Genomic DNA, 17,368 nt, shown 5'->3' with positions numbered 1-17,368 from the left:
TTAAATTTGACTCCCACATAACCTCTGCTGTAAATAAAGCAATGAGTGTTCTTGGGTTTCTAAAGCGTTGGTCTAAAGAATTTGATGATCCATACACTACCAAATTATTATATACCTCACTTGTCCGTCCTAATTTAGAATACTGTTCTTCCGTTTGGATACTGAGGACTAAGTATCAAGTGCACATTGACCGTATAGAGTCCGTACAGAAACAATTTCTTCTTTTTGCCTTACGTGGTTTGAACTGGGATCAAAACGTCAGGTTGCCTTCTTACTCGAGTAGATTGCTATTAATTAATTTGCCTAGTCTAATAAGCCGTAGAATTATGCTTGGTACTATTTTTATGAATATTGATTCTGTAGATTTGGTAAGCCGCCTAAGTTTCAATGTTCCTGTTAGGCTAATGCGAAACTACCATCCTATCAACTTCCCACGATGTTCATCTAATTTTAGTCAGCATGAGCCCTTTCGCGTTCTTTCTAATAATTATAACAACCTGTATCATTAAATTTGTTCCTCAACTTCTATCCCTGTACTAAAAACTAAAATCTTAGCTCATTTGCTTTAATCTTGTTGATCTATGTTTTGTCCTGTCTTTATTTGTAATATGTACCTTCTTCGCAACCGTATTTGCCCGAAATAAAAATGGGCCCGCGCGTAATAAGCACGTGCTTGGTGTCGTTTGGGCCACTTGTTTGTACTGCTCTTAGTGCATCAACGTTCAAAAATATATAAATAAAAAAGACGATGCTATCTAAGCAAGATTGTATTCGAAACATGTTATAATGGGTATATACTTAAAATTTTCTGCAGAAATTGATTGTTTTAAATTAAGCTATCAGCTATCTATCCCTTTTGAATAATGTGCTTTGAATACTAAATTACTAACACATGTCTTTGACTTATCAGGCTGATCATGTTTTCTCGGTTTCTGAAGGTTCAAATGGAACCAAATTGATGTTTTGAAAATACTTCAGCAGATTTAATTCCTTATCAATGGTCTTGAGATGTATCTTATCAGTGATCCTGCGTCTTGGATCTTGGGTATGTGACTTTTATGACGGTCATTATAGGTTACTGCAAGTCGGTCTTTGCTAAGTGAAGTTTATGGTCAGGGTAGGTCTTGTGTGCGTCCCTGTTATTGGTGACATGTTTTTGTACAAATCAACACCTGTTGAACATTAATTACCATCGACAATAGCGTTTTCTATTTTTATACCCGTTACTCGTAGAGTAAAAGGGTATACTAGATTCGTCGGAAAGTATGTAACAGGCAGAAGGAAGCGTTTCCGACCCCATAAAGTATATATATTCTTGATCAGGATCACTAGCCGAGTCGATCTAGCCATGTCCGTCTGTCCGTCTGTCCGTCTGTCTGTCCGTCCGGATGAACGCTGAGATCTCGGAAACTATGGGAGCTAGGCTATTGAGATTTGGCGTGCAGATTCCTGAGCTTCTTACGCAGCGCAAGTTTGTTTCAGCACAGTGCCACGCCCACTCTAACGCCCACAAACCGCCCAAAACTGTGGCTCCTACAGTTTTGATACTAGAATAAAAATTTTAGCTGAAATGTATTGTTCTCATCAATACCTATCGATTGATCCAAAAAAAAGTTTGCCACGCCCACTTTAACGCCTACAAACCGCGAAAACCTGTGACGCCCACAATTTTCATGCTAGATAAAAAATTTTAACTGAAATGTATTGGTCTCATCAATACCTATCGATTGATCCAAAAAGAAATTTGCCACGCCCACTCTAACTCCCACAAACCGCGAAAACCTGTGACGCCCAAAATTGTTATGCTAGATAAAAAATTTTAACTGAAATGTATTGGTCTCGACAATACCTATCGATTGGTCCAAAAAAAAAAATTTGCCACGCCCACTCTAACGCCCATAACGCTTAAATCTGTATACCGCCGGTAGGTGGCGCATTTTAATCTCGCTTTGCTGCTTGCATATCTCCATTTAGCTGAGTAACGGGTATCTGATAGTCGAGGTACTCGACTATAGCGTTCTTCCTTGTTTTTCTTTTGAGTTTGAGATTATTTTTAGATTATTTTGATCAAGTGATTCATAAAAAAATGTTATCTAGCATGAAAATTGTGGGCGTCACAGGTTTGGGCGGCTTGTGGGCGTTAAAGTGGGCGTGGGAATCTTTTTTTGGGTCAATCGATAGGTATTGATGAGAACAATACATTTCAGTAAACATTTTTATTCTAGCATCAAAACAGTTTTGGGCGGTTTGTGGGCGTGGCACTCTGCTGAAACAAACTTGCGCTGCGTAAGAAGCTCAGGAATCTGCACGCCAAATCTCAATAGTCTAGCTCTTATAGTTTCCGAGATCTCAGCGTTCATCCGGAAAGACAGACGGACATAGCTAGATCGACTTGGCTAGTGATCCTGATCAAGATGGGGTCGGAAACGCTTCCTTCTGCCTGTTACATACTTTCCAACGAATCTAGTATACCCTTTTACTCTACGAGTAACGGGTATAATAAGTGTGTCTCAAGTCTAAGTGAACTCTCAAAAAAAATTTTTTTTTGTAAGCAAGTGTTATTGCTCTTTCAAAACTTAGATTCAGCTATTTGTATACGATAAACTCGACATTATTGTCAATATAATAAATCGAATTTTTTCTCTCAATATGGAACTTTAGTTTAAGGGCACATATCCGTATATCTAAACTTGACCTGAGTCCCAACATAAACAAATATTCATTATACATTGTAAGGAAGCTCTCTGGCCGGGTACAGCTCTCAGTCGGATCCAGAGGTCATTTTTCAAGAAATTTGTATAATCATTGAAACACTGGGCTAGAGAGTAATGTCCGCAGGGCGAACGATGATTTTTAATTAATTACCCCGAAGATTTACACCTAGCCGCCCGGGGGGTATTTCAGGCGGACAGGACTTGCGATTCTCAGGCATGATCGTCACAATATATGAATTGTAATAAATTCAATAATTTGTAAAAAAAAAAAATGTTAAAAAAAACTTAATGCTTTTAAAAGCCAATATATCTGCATTATTGAAATGTTTAGTTGTACCTTTTGATCCATGCACTACCGTGGGGTAAAAAAAGTCATTTCTTGAAGTATTTGGTTTTAGTGGCGGCAATTTCGAATTATCAGTATGGTTATCTTTCAAATTCTTGAATTCTTTTAATTCACCAGGATTATTTTCTGTTAATGTGGTGGGGCCATCCTTTTTTAATGTACGTATAAGCTGGGCACGCCCTCGACCGACCGAAATGTTTAAGTTTTGCAGAGTGGTTATAAGATCCGATTCCATTTCCTTTTCTAGTCGAATAGATTCTCCACTTGAACCTGAATGGTCGACATCCAAGCCACTGTCAAGATCATGATCATCGCTCAATGATGAAATAATCGAGGGACCCGCCTTTTTATTAAACAAACTTAGTATATTTCCTCTGCCAGACATGCTCTGAAAAACATTGGGTATAAACAAAAAAATTGAGTTTTAATAAAAAAATAAAATGGAAGGAGGTGAAGAAATTGAGTTGGGTTCGGCGTTCCAAAAATAACAGAACCTTAAAATATTTTTAAGCAAAAAGTTTTTCCAAGCAATAGCGTAAAACTTTACTTTCCATCCCGGCTTACAATGTTTTAAACATAACCTATTGGTTTTTGTGGCAGATATGGATGCTGGTTTTGCTTGGACTTCTTAATTTTTTTCGAAGCAGGCGCAGAATCAAAAGCACTCTTCCAGGAATATTTATTTAATATTAAAATATTCGTCAGTGCTCGCTTTTGTAAAGTAAAAACAAGAGAGGACGCTATAGTCGATACCATCGACTATCAAATCGTTACTCAGCTGAAGAGAGTACGAGTGGGATAAATATGCTTGCTTGTGGCTATCACCACCTAGCGCTACCTAGTGTGCATGGCACCCTGCTGAAACAAACTTGCGCTGCGCAAGAAGCTCAGGAACCTACATGCCAAGTCCCATTGTAGCTTTTACAGTTTCCAAAATCTCAGCGTTCATACGGACGGACAGACAGACGGACATAGGTAGATCTAGAATATACATACTTAACGGAGTCGGAAACGCTTTCTTCTATCTATTACATACTCTCCGACGAATGTAGTATTCCCTTTTACTCTAAGGTTACCGGGTACAATAGAATCTAGGCGTCAGAAGTGCCAATATCGGTGATCCGACTTTTTAATGAAGATTTCAAAAGGAAGTATTTTTTTTCAAATTGCATAAGTAAAGATGCCGCACAAAACAAACTATATACATTTTCGGCAATCATATTTTTGAATAAACTTTTGCGGCGCAGCCACCGAAAGATTTTTAATTCTAATTTTGCAACTTCTTATACTAAAAAAAGCGTTTTTGGTCAAAAAATATATTTTTTGTTTTAAATAGAACAAATTAAAAGTGACAAAAAAGGTTTTGACGGTACCGGCGGAACCCTAGTATTGGATAGACATGGACTACCGCGACTGAACCGGTGACCACCACGACCACATCAGTCGGCACACCGAGAAATGTCCATGTTGTATTTGGCGGTTAGTTGCAACGGTCAGCGACTGCGAAGCCTAAGAGTTCAAACACAAGTGGCGGTCTAAAGCCTGATGGATCAGCAAAGGCCGCGGACGACACGGCATCCAAATTATCGGTGCCAAAGGAAAGGATCGCAACCTTGGAAAAGGATCTTCAAAAGGCAAGGTCATGGGAAGGGCAAGATGCAGCCGGAAAGGATTCCGTTAGGAACGGATCAAGCGGTAATGGAGCGAGCGGGGCGACGAATGCCAAGTATTGTTTGAGTGAAACGTCAGAGAAGAACTTTAGTGGAAATCTGCCGCCATTACTGAGTAGAAATCTGCGTCGAATTTGTCTAAGTCTTTAACGCCATCTTTACATAAACAGTTGCCGCTATAATTGAGACGAAATTTGCCGCCACAACCGAGTGGAAGAAATCAGACTCAGCACAAAGTGTACAACGCTAAACTGTTCGTCACCATGTTGCGTGTCAACTACGGGCAGCCAGTACTGAACTACGTGCAAGCCCCACGGGAATTTGATGGTACACCCGCAATCGGTTGGTTCCCCTGGAGCAGCTTCTCCGAGCCCTTTAATTGGGCGCAGACTGCCTGATCTTCCAGAGATCGAAGGTGAGACCAATGGCCAATATTCCAAAGCGCGTTAATCAAGACGACTTTGGCGTATAATTGTACTACTTTTGAAAACAACCAGAGGCTAGTAAAACACCTGAAAGGTGAAGCGCGAGTATCTGTTAAGCCGCTGTTATACACACGAGTAACGTTTAGGCTTTAATAGATCAGCTACGTTTTCGTTTCGGACGTCCGGAGCAATTGATTCGTAGCCAACTGCAGAGCGTGCGAGAAGTGCAGCCGACCCAAGAGCACAACAAAGTAAAGATCCTGCCATTTACCACACGGTTCTACAGTCAACTCTGATCGGGGAGTAGCCCCTACATTAATCAAGGAGCTGATCGTCAAGCTATCCTCTAAGCAAAAGGTTGAACAGGGCCAAGACCCCTCCGTAATAGGGTGCTACCCAACAGTAAAGCACTTAATGAATGGCTGAACAAGCTCGCTAAGCTAGTGCCCACTATAACAAGCGGGACAGCAAGGATCCTAAGTTAAGGGTGTTGCACGCCAGCATTAGTCAAATATACCAATTGAAATTGAAAGAAAGCATCGAATTTGTTTCTTATGAATGGAGAGTGGACACATGTCCATGAAGCATGGCGCAAGCGGGATGAAAGACGTCAGCCAAGTGAGAACGTAAGCTGCGTCGAGTCGTATGGAAGACTCTTACTATTCTTTATTTTACCCGTAACTCTGCAGGGGGAAAATACGTAGATAAGCACCTACGCGCTGTTTTATTAAGGTTCTTCCGTAACCCTGATCGAGGGAGAGCTCATTCCAAGGCCAAAAACGGACGGTCGAGTGTCGTTTGGTGGCAAGTCAGCAAAAGAGAACGCAAAGATGGTCAGGCTCCAGATTAGTGGAGAGGGCACACCGTGGTCTGAAAAATGTGTATGCGGTCCATAACCTCAATCAACCGATGCAAAGGTTGCATCAAAAAGATGTCAAAGCGGACAAAGTAAGTTCATGCCTGCCGAAAAAGCCGTGCAGTAATGCGGTCCCGAGGATTTTAATTGGACTAGACCAGTAAGATAGGTTTTTTTTGAACACAGATCACAGGCTTTTAGTACTGAAACGATCCTAGTCGTGAACGAATTTTTTTTTGGAACTTCTGCCATTCGATATGTGTCCTTGGACTAGACGTGAATGGAATAGGCAGATCGGAAGCTATCGACGGCCTCAAAGGTTCGATTGCGCTCAGTCAAAAAGAAATCAAGCTCGAGCCACGTAGGAATTTCGGCAATTTTTTGTATGGATTACTCGCATAATGAGAGCGTAAGCTTTGGTAGTTTTGTCGAGCACAATTAAACCGAAATAGTGTCCAAATTCTCAATATTAGGGATGTTAAGCAATTTGAATAGTGCGTTGAATTTCCTTTAAGGCTGCTCCAGACTCCTGTGCTATGGGTTGCACAATGAAGAGAGTTTTCAGGTTAATGTTCACCTGCAATCGCATATTTTCGAAACGCTCAGTTAGGTTTCTCCAGGCTGACCGAAAACTATCATTGTGGAGTGGGGATTTCAATACAATAATATTTGGATATTAGTATGGATTTCGTGTCGCCTGCACACTGCCACAACGCAATCGGAGCATATGTCATATGCTGCCTTTACCGTTTGGCACAAGGAACTGAAATGATTGCGACGGATTTTACAGGCGGATAACGTCGGGGTAGGAGCACCTGGAGCGTTCACAGTGGCCTGAAATTGGATCTTACAGTCAGCTGTGGCCATAAATTGGGCTAAAGCGGATTTTGCTGATGATGCTATGTAGGAAAATAACTTAGAATTTTAATTCAGAAGTAAGGAAACGGAACCGGGATAGAAACTTATTGGAATTTAGGAACCAATAGAAGCCCTTATAAGTATACGGTCACACTGTCGAATAGGCAAATTCAATATATATTTATTATCGGATTTTCGGATTTTTGCGCTGGAGAAATTATCGATGTACGCATGTATGTACAGTATACATATGTATGTGGGGTGCGAATAGCAAAACAACGTTGCGGGAATTGTGAAGACCTCGTTTGTTTTTTTGTCGGTGCGTTTGTTTCTCATATGCACAATTTAATTGCAGACGATTTGCTGGAGTAAATTAGTAAATTTAGTAAAATGTATGTCGAGAAAAGTAGTTGGAATGGACTGTACTAGAATATTTATGTAAACACGCAGCTAGAACACAGTAAAAAACAAGGAAGAACGCTATACTCGAGTTCCACCACTATCAGATACCCTTTACTCAGCTTAAGGGACCAAAGAGAGATGGAGATAGGGAAGCAGCAAAGCAATATATATTTCAATATATGGTAATGTGGGCGTCGGACAGATTCAAGCGTTATGAGCGTTTTTGGGCGTTACAGTGGACATAGAAAACTTTTTTTAATCAATCGATAGGTACTGCCGATAGTAATTTATTTAAGTTTAGTTTGTATTCTAGCATAAAAACTGGGCGACACAGTTTTGTGCGGTTTAGCACAATTGTTATTACATTAGCGTAACAAACTGCGTACGAAGCTAAGGAATCGAGAACTCAACTCTCTAGCTCTTATAGTTTCCGAGATCTCAGCGTTCATAGGGACTGTCGGAAAACCGGACATGGCTAGATCGACTCGGCTTGTGATCTGATCAAAAATATATATACTTTATGGGGTCGGAAACGCTTCCTTCTGCCTGTTACATACTTTCCGAAGAATCTAGTATACCCTTTTACTCTACGAGTAACGGGTATAAAGTGTGTCCTTTAAAAACTGATCTACAAAAAAAAATTCGGAAACTCTTCCTTCTACCTGTAATATAATTTTCCCCGAATACAATTATCACTTTTACTTTACTAGTAACGGGTATAAAAAGCTCCCGCCTTGATTTATTCCGATTGGAGAGATCAAAGAGACTGCAAGTAAGACTGCGGTTTACACCTTATTGTTAGTATAGGGTAAAATGTAAAACTCAAACAGGTTCATGCCAGTGTGCATGCTCTAACTTTACGCTCCAAAATTGTTGCCATTGCAAAGCTTTGTTAATGGCAACATCTACAGGATTTCTACGCAGTGAAGGAGAAAATATCTACCCTATAATGCAGGAATTCTCAACCCCTATGCACACAGGTCACATTTGTAGTTTAAAGTTACCCAAAGGTTGTAATGTGGTCACACCCATAAGGCCTCCTAGTCACACACACTTGTTCCTCTTTGTGCCAGTGTCCTCTGAAAAAAGCGAAACAAACCAAAAACAAATATACTAAATTTCTTTTTTTCGTCTCTAATCCAAATGTAATTTGTTTTTGTCTTTTCCTTGAGTGTGTCATAGGGCCATATTTGAGCACCGCTGCTATAAAATATATATATTCAGCATCACTACACAGTCGATCTACCCATGTTCGTCTGTCTATTATTACGTAAACTAGTTTTAAAAGAAAAGGGAAACGCTATAGTCAAGTGCTTATACTATCGGAAACCAGTTACTCTGTTTAAAAATTAAAAAAATTAAATTCCACAGAATTTTTTTGTCGCGGAATACACTACTGATGCCAGCACCACAGAATGTAATTGGTACGATTTCAGCACTTAGATACAGCTATTAAGAAATAAAAGCACCACTAATACAAAAAAAATCGATAGGTTAAGAACGATACATTTCAGTTAAAATTTGTATTCTAGCATCAAGCGGTTTGTGGGCGTTAGAGTGGGCGTGGCACATTGCTGAAACAAACGTGCGCTGCGCAAGAAGCTGAGGAATCTGCATACCACATCCCAATAGCCTAGCTCTTATAGTTTCCGAGATCTCAGCGTTCATACGGACAGACGGACATGGCTAGATCCACTCGGCTGGTGATTCTGATTAAGAATATATATACTTTATGGGGTCGGAAAAGCTTCCTTCTGCCTGTTACATACTTCTAGACGAATCTAGTATACCCTTTTACTCTACGAGTAACGGGTATAAAAAGAGATTAAACATATAAAGGCATAGGGAACGTGAATTGATTACCATTGGACTGTTTTAAGTTATTTAAAAAATTTTACAAAAAACTTATAAAATGAAATATGCAGTTAGCCATAGAAAAATGGCCATTAGGTTGTGAGGTGTTGAATAACTCCCCACAAATAGAAGCAGCAGCAGATGGCCGGCCGCTTACCAGTTACGCGGCGAATACGCGTAGTAACGGCAAGGCGAGGAGAGTTTGGAGACTTGGATGGAGAACGAGAGAGTTTGGAGACCAAGGATGGAGAGCGAGACAGTTTGGAGACCAAGGATGGAGATCGAGAGAGTTTGGAGACCAAGGATGGAGAGCGAGAGAGTTTGGAGACCAAGCGAGAGAGAGAATGGAGACTTCGCGGGCAATGCAAGAGTGCCGTGTGCAAAAACAGGATAACGGAACTCCACCGGACTTTGGACCGGGAGAGGAAGTGCCACATCTCGACAGAGGAGCGGCACACAGGCGTGCCACAAGCCTCACAGGAATCAGCGGGATGGCAGCAGTGGACGGAGCATCGATTGGAAGCGGTACGTGAAGGACAAGTGGGTCAACCAGGAGTCACGGACTTTGGACCCAGAGTGGAGAGATCCAGCGGGCCGTGCGCAAAAGGGAAATAACGGTTCACGGAGGCCCTATATAAGGCCGCAGAGCGCTGGCAGCTGGATCAGTCGACCACGAGGAGTCAAACCTTTAAGATCAGTTAAAGTACCAAGTAATCAGTCAGTCAAGCAAATAATCTACGAGGGAGCTACAACCAAGCGAGTCGTCGGAAGCAGCGCCTTGGGAAGCACACAAGGAGCAAGATCGCCACGTCGAGGCGTTCGGGAATAGGACATCAGGAATCTCCGAATTGACACACAGGTGGCTGAGTTCTGGAAGGCATCACGCGGCTAAGTCAAGGCGTTTGTTTTCCCAACTTTGTCACGACCACACCCTGGCGAGTCGCCCGGCGGGTCTGTCAGAGACAAGCAAAAGAGTCCTACGACGAAGAACCGACAGCTTGGGGAGGAAAGTTGTCTGCGACCCAGCGTACCTTGCCCGACCAAGCAGGACCTGGCGTGACGGACGAGCGGTAGATCGATTTGCGGTTTCAAGAGGCGGCCGCCTGGAGAGCCCTGCGATTACCGGCGACGGTCCCGAGCGCCCAGCTCCCCGAGCGCCAGAACGACGAGATACTGGTCAGAAGACAGCGCAGAGGACATCGACAGGGACACCAGCAGCCATTTCCGGCAGCCACGTTACCATCGCCGCGCGGAGCTCATTGGGGAGCGCAGGAGCGTCGCGGACGTCACGCATTAGGGTGAAGCCGGGTGGAACGTTCGTCTGCGCTAGGCGTAAAGCGAAGTGAACCGCTAGACAGCCTCCTGGCGGCAGCCTTGACTGTCAGCGCGAACTGAGCAAGAACCTAGCGGGACCGTCCGGGACAGAGCAAGGGACAGGTATTGCCTCGAAAGGCGTCGGCCTGGAGAGCAAGGCTTGTTCACCCTAGTCTGAGAACGGTGACGCTTCCCTAAGCCCACAAGGCCGAACTCTCTGCGGGTCTAAGGCGCAACAAGCGACCCCGAGGCAGCGCGTCGGCAAGCAAGCGCAGGCGGCCACTACAAGCGTCCCGAAGCCCAGGATCCAGTGGAAGCCGAGTCAACGCGTCGAGGAGCCAGAAAGAGGAGCGCCAGCAGCCGGCGGAAGCCAGCCCAGCCACACACCCGCTGTACTAATACCACGAGAATAAATCCCACTGTTACCATTTGAACCCCTTTGTTTTCTCACTGATCTACGGGCAATCACGTCATATAAATTTAGTGGGACGAACACACAATCTTCTGAGCTAGCCGCACGAGTCTCGTAGCGAGCAGACACACAAAATAAGTTCGTTACATGGTAGCTTTATCTTTCTAGGTATTTAACAAGTATTATTGTAGGTATTATTTTCTTAACATACTCTTTTAAACCCTTGCGCTTATTGGCTATTAAACAAGGCACACTTAAACAAGGCAGGACCCTACACACATAAAAAACTGTTAAATCAACTACACTCAAGAATTTTTGTTGTTGTTTTTTTTTAAATAATTTTTTTTCCTTTTTTTTCTATTGTTATTTATAATACTAATTTAGGTGGAAGTTCTTTAGACACTTTTCACAATTAGATTAACTTACTATTCTGCTATTCTTTCCGCGCTGGAAATCGAAACGCGACCGAAATGGCTGCATCTACACTTAAATATAAATAATAAAACAAGGAATAAAAAAATAATAAAACAAGGAATAAAAAAAATAATAAAACAAGGAATACAAAAAATAACAAAACAAGCTATAAATTAAAAAAAAACAGAGTCTAAAAAGGTAGGAAAAATACCACCTCCTTTTTTATGTTTTATAAATTAAAAATAAGTTGTTTTTTTTCAATTTTAATAACAAAAATTTAAAATAGGTATTGTTCTCAAACTTTTATAATAAATATCTAAAATAAGTCTTATTTTGTGATTTTTTTATAAAAATTGAATGGTAATATCTTTTTAATTAAATTATTTTAAAAACTTTGACCGCAATAGCTTAAGATCATGAGGATCTTCACATTGGTAAGACCGTTCTCTTCTTAGCTAAAGCACTACATTTTAAACTTGGTTTTATATTTATCGTTCCTTCAAAAACCGCGAATTCTTAAGAACAAGGGGGATTTGCAGCAGCTATTTTAAGTTTTATGTCGCCAAGGTCATCTTTTGTGGAACAAGCAATAATTAGATCATCAACATATAAGTTATCCAACCCGTGAAACGGTTCCACTTATGGAATTTATAAACAAATTTTTGAATTCAATCTCAGCTATGTTACCCTTGCCTTCAGCGACATTGCCTTTGCCTTTGTTTAAGATTCTGCCTTTGCCTTTGCCATTCACTTCGAGGGCCGCGCTTGACCGTCCTGCTAAGATAAATAAACCAATCGTAAAGTAAACACAAGCTTCCGTTCGAAGCGCAAACTTTTCCGTTCAAAGCCCACAGTATTGCGTTCTAAGTTCAGAACATATTGCGTTCCGATTTTCAATCAAATTGCATCGGTCAGCATAATTTCATTTCACAACGAGATGCGACAGTTTCAGCATAGGCTTTTATTTTAAACAAAAATTAAAGTTCTGGAAGCTTAATAAAAGGAAAGCTTCTGGCCGAGGTTCATTGGATAATTTTTTAGAATTAAGAGCCAGTCCTATTTTATCCGAGACCGCGATCAGTTCACAGTTTATAAAAAGTGTCTTGTATTAATTGAGTCTTAAGAATAAAGGTTTATCACCCGAGTTTTAAAAATAAAAAAATAAATTTTTTTAAATCATCTACTAACGACAAATTTAATTGGCGCCCAACGTGGGGCCGCGTTAAATAAAAAGTTCCAAAAATAATTTAATGAAAAATAAGTTAAATATAAACGGAGCTCGCGCGGCCAACAACTCAACATTTCTAGTGGAGAAATTAAAAAATCCACCAAACATCACAACAAAGTGACAGTGGTCGTTAACAATAATTAAATGGATATTGAAAAATGAAATAATCCATTTAAAGGTGAACTTAAAAAAAAAGGTGGACCAAAATCTTAAATGAAAAAAATACAAGAACACAAAATAAAGCAAAACCAGAAGTGCACTAAACAAAAACAGTTAAACAAACCAGCTCTTACAACAATAACAACAAAATCATAACTCGCTGAAACAGGAAAAATTAAAGAAGGAAGGAAGGGCATTCTATTGCCAATAATTTCTACTGAATCCAGGAAGGAAGATCAACCGACAACCTCACAGAAGAAAGACCCCATCGGGACAGTCTCGTGAGGGAATTAAAAAAAAAAATAATATAAGAATTAAACATTGATAGAAAGTAAGATAGATTCACGATTTAATAAAAAATATTGAGAAACAATCTGGAATATTTAATAAATAGCTTTGGTGAAATAAATCTAACCATGGAAACCGGAGGTTCAGCACCAAATTTTTCTGCAGGTAGTATAGCCACAGCAGGTGGCTTAACAGTGGAATTAATAAATAGATTGATAAATGTTCAATTAAATGAAGTGAGCAGGAAAATAGAAGGTTTAGAAGAAAAGTTAGCCACAGATGCAAACACTGTGGAGGATTATAAAATACAAATAATCGACCCAACAACAAAATGCGATACAACACTTGAAGTGGTAAAATCTTTACCAAAATTCACGGGGGAACCAACACAATATGTAGGTTGGAAAGAAGCCGCAGAAACTGTAATGAGTCTCTATAAAATTCAAAGTGAACAATATTTTACCGCCTTAACAATTTTACGAAATAAAATTTTGGGAGCTGCCCATGATGCTCTTACCAATCATGGCACCGTTTTAAACTTTCGAGCAATCTTATCTATTTTGGACTTTATATATAGCGATAAACGACCAATACATATTCTCGAGTCAGAACTAAGTATCCTCAGGCAGGGACGAATGACAGTTACAGAATACTATAATGAAGTCAATAAAAAAAAATGACACTACTAATAAACAAAACCATAATGACATACGGAAAGAAACAAACAAAACAATAAGGAGCAATGCTTTACGAATTTTTATATCTGGGCTAAATGGGTCTATCTCAAAAATTCTTTTCTCATTAAATCCACCAGATTTACCCAATGCTTTGGCAAAAGTCCAAGAACTAGAATCAAACAATTTCCGTGCTCAATTTGCAAACAGGTTTAATGGATTTAAAAATGAAAATAAATATCAGGGAAACAACTTACGATTTGATCAAAAAAGACAGAACAATAATACTAACAAAACGGGAAATTTTTGGAGTAATAACCAGAATTATAATTGGCCACAAAAGGGAAATTTTTGGCAAAACGATAATCATAATAATACTCAAAAGCAACAAGCCGTCGAGCCAATGGATGTTGATCCATCGATTCAACTCCAGAATAAACCTAGTTACAATCGACAGCCGAATAATAATTGGCAGGCAAATAATAATCGAGGTAGATACAATAATAATTATTATCAAAATAATAATCGATCACATTGCTATCGCGCTAATCAAAATAAAGAGCAAACTCAAGCTCAGAAAAGGGAACCAGATGGAACAGTAAACCAGCCAGCTAATAAAGTAGCCAGATTAAACAATATCAATGAAGATCATTTTTTAGACCAGACCCCTACAGGGGAATGCCTTATTTAAATAGGACAGACCGAAAAACCAAGAAGCAGTTAAAGATTTTAATAGATACAGGAGCCACTGCTTGTTATATAAAAAAGGGAATTTTCGAAAATAAAAATGAGTTATCAATATACAAAAAGGTAACTACAGTTCATGGGTATTCAATTATTAGGTATTACCATATTATAAATATATTTGAAACAAGACAATTATTTTATGAAATCGAAGGATTAGAATCTGATCTGCTAATTGGATTTAATTTATTAAGAAAAATTGGAGCTACAATAAATATAGAAAAGGGAGTCTTGGAATATAAAGGGAAAACAGAAAAGTTAAAATATTATGATAATGAGGAAAAAAATGAAATAAGTTTAATTGAAGAAAATAATATTCTTCCGTTAAAAGAATTTATTATAAAAAAATATTTTGATGAAAAAATAGCGAAAACACAGATTCATTATTTGTGGAAAATAGTGAAAAAAGCTTGGGAATTCAAAATCCTGAGAGTGCCGACGAAGTAAATACCGTCAATAAAAATACAAATATCTTGGGAATTCCAAATCCTAAGAGTGCCGACGAAGTAAATACCGTCAATAAAAATACAAATATCTTGGGAATTCAAAATCCTAATAGTGCCGACGAAGTAAATACCGTCAATAAAAATACAAATCAAAAATCAAATAAATAAAAATCTATTGAAATATAAAAATTTCAAGCCCGTCGTCGTTGAGTTATCCGACAAACAACAGATAAACAATAAACAAACAATAAATAAACAATAAACAATAAGCAATATATATCAATTAGACGGACTAAAGGAAAAAATAGTTCTCTATATTGAAAAAGAGCATTCAAAGATAAATATGCAAATTCCTTTTAGAACAGACATAAAGGGGGAAATAAATCTTATTCACGACAGGCCAATATACGGGAAACAATATCCGTACGCTTTTTCTGTCACCGACTTCGTGAACAGTGAAATCAGTAGAATGTTAGCAGAGGAAATTATAAGGCCTAGTCGAAGCCCTTATAATTCACCAGTTCTGGTAGTACCAAAGAAAGGAGAAAATCATGACGGAAGCCGTAAATTAAGACTCGTCATTGACTATAAAAAATTAAATGAAAATACCATACCTGACAGGTACCCCATGCAAGACTCATCAGTAATTCTATCGAATTTGGGAAAAGCAAGATATTTTTCAACAATAGATTTAGAATCAGGTTTTCATCAGATATTAATGAAAGAATCTGATGTAGAAAAAACATTCTTTTCAATAAATAATGGAAAATACGAATTTTTAAGAATGCCACTCGGACTAACAAATGCACCAAGAATTTTTCAGAGAGCAATGGACGACATCCTAAGAGAACAAATAGGGAAAACATGTCATGTCTACATGGACGACATTATAATATTCTCAAACTCGATTGAACAACATTATAAAGACTTAAACAAAATTATAAATATATTATTAAAGGCAAACATGAAAATTTCAAAGTTTTTTAAACGCGAAACCAGTTTTCTAGGACATATCGTATCTTATAACGTCATCAAGACAGACCCAGAAAAAATTGACACCATAATTAAATATCCGCTTCCAAAAAATATTCGGGAACTAAGAAGTTTCTTAGGCCTAACGGGCTATTATAGAAAATTTGTTTTAAATTACGCCTCTATAGCCAAACCTCTAACCAAATATCTTGGAGGTCATAATGGCAAAATTTCAAAAAGAATGTCAACAAAAATGTTAATTCAGCTGGATGACCCAGGTATTAAAGCTTTTAACGAGCTGAAAGAAAATCTCATTGCTCAAGTAGAATTAGTTCAACCGGATAATAATAAAAAATTTACCCTGACCACCGACGCTTCGGACGTCGCAATTGGTGCAGTATTATCTCAAGAAGGTAAACAAATTACTTTTATTTCAAAAACCTTGACCAAAACGGAACAAGTTTATGCAACTAATAAGAAGGAACTTTTAGCCATAGTATGGGCTCTTAAAAATCTAAGAAACTACTTATACGGAGTGATTGGAATTGAAATCCAAACCGATCATCAACCATTATCTTTCGCAATCTCTGATAAAAATCCTAATATTGAAATGAAACGCTGGTACTCCTTCATAGAAAGTTTCACTCCTAAAGTCATTTATAAGCCAGGTACAACTAATGTAGTTGCAGACGCCTTATCAAGAATTCAGATCAACAACTTAACTGACAGTAACGAATCGGTCTCAGATCAAATCACTCGGCATTCAGCAGAGAGTAGTTTTGAGAATGTTATACAAGAAACCCGTAAACCCTTAAACCAGTTTAAGCAACAATTGCTATTAGCAACGGGGAGGTATACAATACATTTGTCGATTAATATATTCGAAAATACCAGACATAATAGAATTTGACACTCCCGAAAATTTGATATCAATCTTAAGAGAATATATTCCTCCTAACTTAACGGTAGGTATTCATTGTACTTTAGAGGACTTTTATAGAATTCAAAAACCACTTAAAGATAATTTTGTGAATAAATTTTTGTATACAAAAATATTTGTCCAAGATGTAGAAACTCCTGAGGACAGAGCACTTATAATCGAAGAAACACATTGCAGAGCACACAGGGGACTTGACGAAAATTGTAAACAAATCAGTAGGTTGTATTATTGGCCAAACTTACTTACAAAATTAAAAGAATATATAAAAAATTGTAAAATTTGCAATGAAAACAAATATAACAGACACCCAACTAAAATTCCAATTGGAGAAGCCCCAATCCCGAGTAAAGAAGGCGAAAATTTACACATCGACATATATTACGCACAAAGTCTTACTTTCATAACTTGTATTGACGCTTACTCAAAATTTTTAGTAGTAAAAGATATCCAAAATAAATTAAATATCGAAAACAAAGTAATGGAACTTCTTCAACAATATTCACAAGCCAAAGTAATAATGACCGATACTGAACCAAGCTTCACCTCGGCCCAATTTAAATCTTTTGCACAAAGGTGCGGTTTAACTTTACATTACGCAGACCCGAGGCACAGTACCTCAAACGGACAAGTTGAAAGGGCACATTCTACACTA

General features: G+C 38.8%; 1 protein-coding gene across 8 annotated transcripts in view; it reads right to left on the bottom strand.

Annotated features, from left to right (window-relative positions):
* Positions 1 to 17,368, bottom strand: part of AGO3 (Argonaute 3) — a 547,891-nt gene that overhangs the window by 525,290 nt on the left and 5,233 nt on the right. For 7 of the 8 annotated variants that reach the window (XR_011604155.1, XR_011604156.1, XM_070996162.1 and 4 more), the window contains one exon: positions 3,052 to 3,448. Coding sequence is in view for 6 of the 8 variants with exons in the window: in XM_070996162.1 (XP_070852263.1) it covers positions 3,052 to 3,448 (397 nt within the window). In the remaining 2 variants the exon portion in view is untranslated. Of the gene's footprint in view, positions 1 to 3,051; positions 3,449 to 17,368 lie in introns of those variants that run through there. The other variant, XM_070996165.1, reaches the window with a different exon arrangement.

The sequence above is a fragment of the Drosophila suzukii genome, chromosome 3 (genome assembly GCF_043229965.1).
Source record: "Drosophila suzukii chromosome 3, CBGP_Dsuzu_IsoJpt1.0, whole genome shotgun sequence".
Lineage (NCBI taxonomy): Eukaryota > Metazoa > Arthropoda > Insecta > Diptera > Drosophilidae > Drosophila > Drosophila suzukii.
Note: the sequence above shows the minus strand (reverse complement) of the source record. Positions and strands in the feature narration are given on the sequence as shown.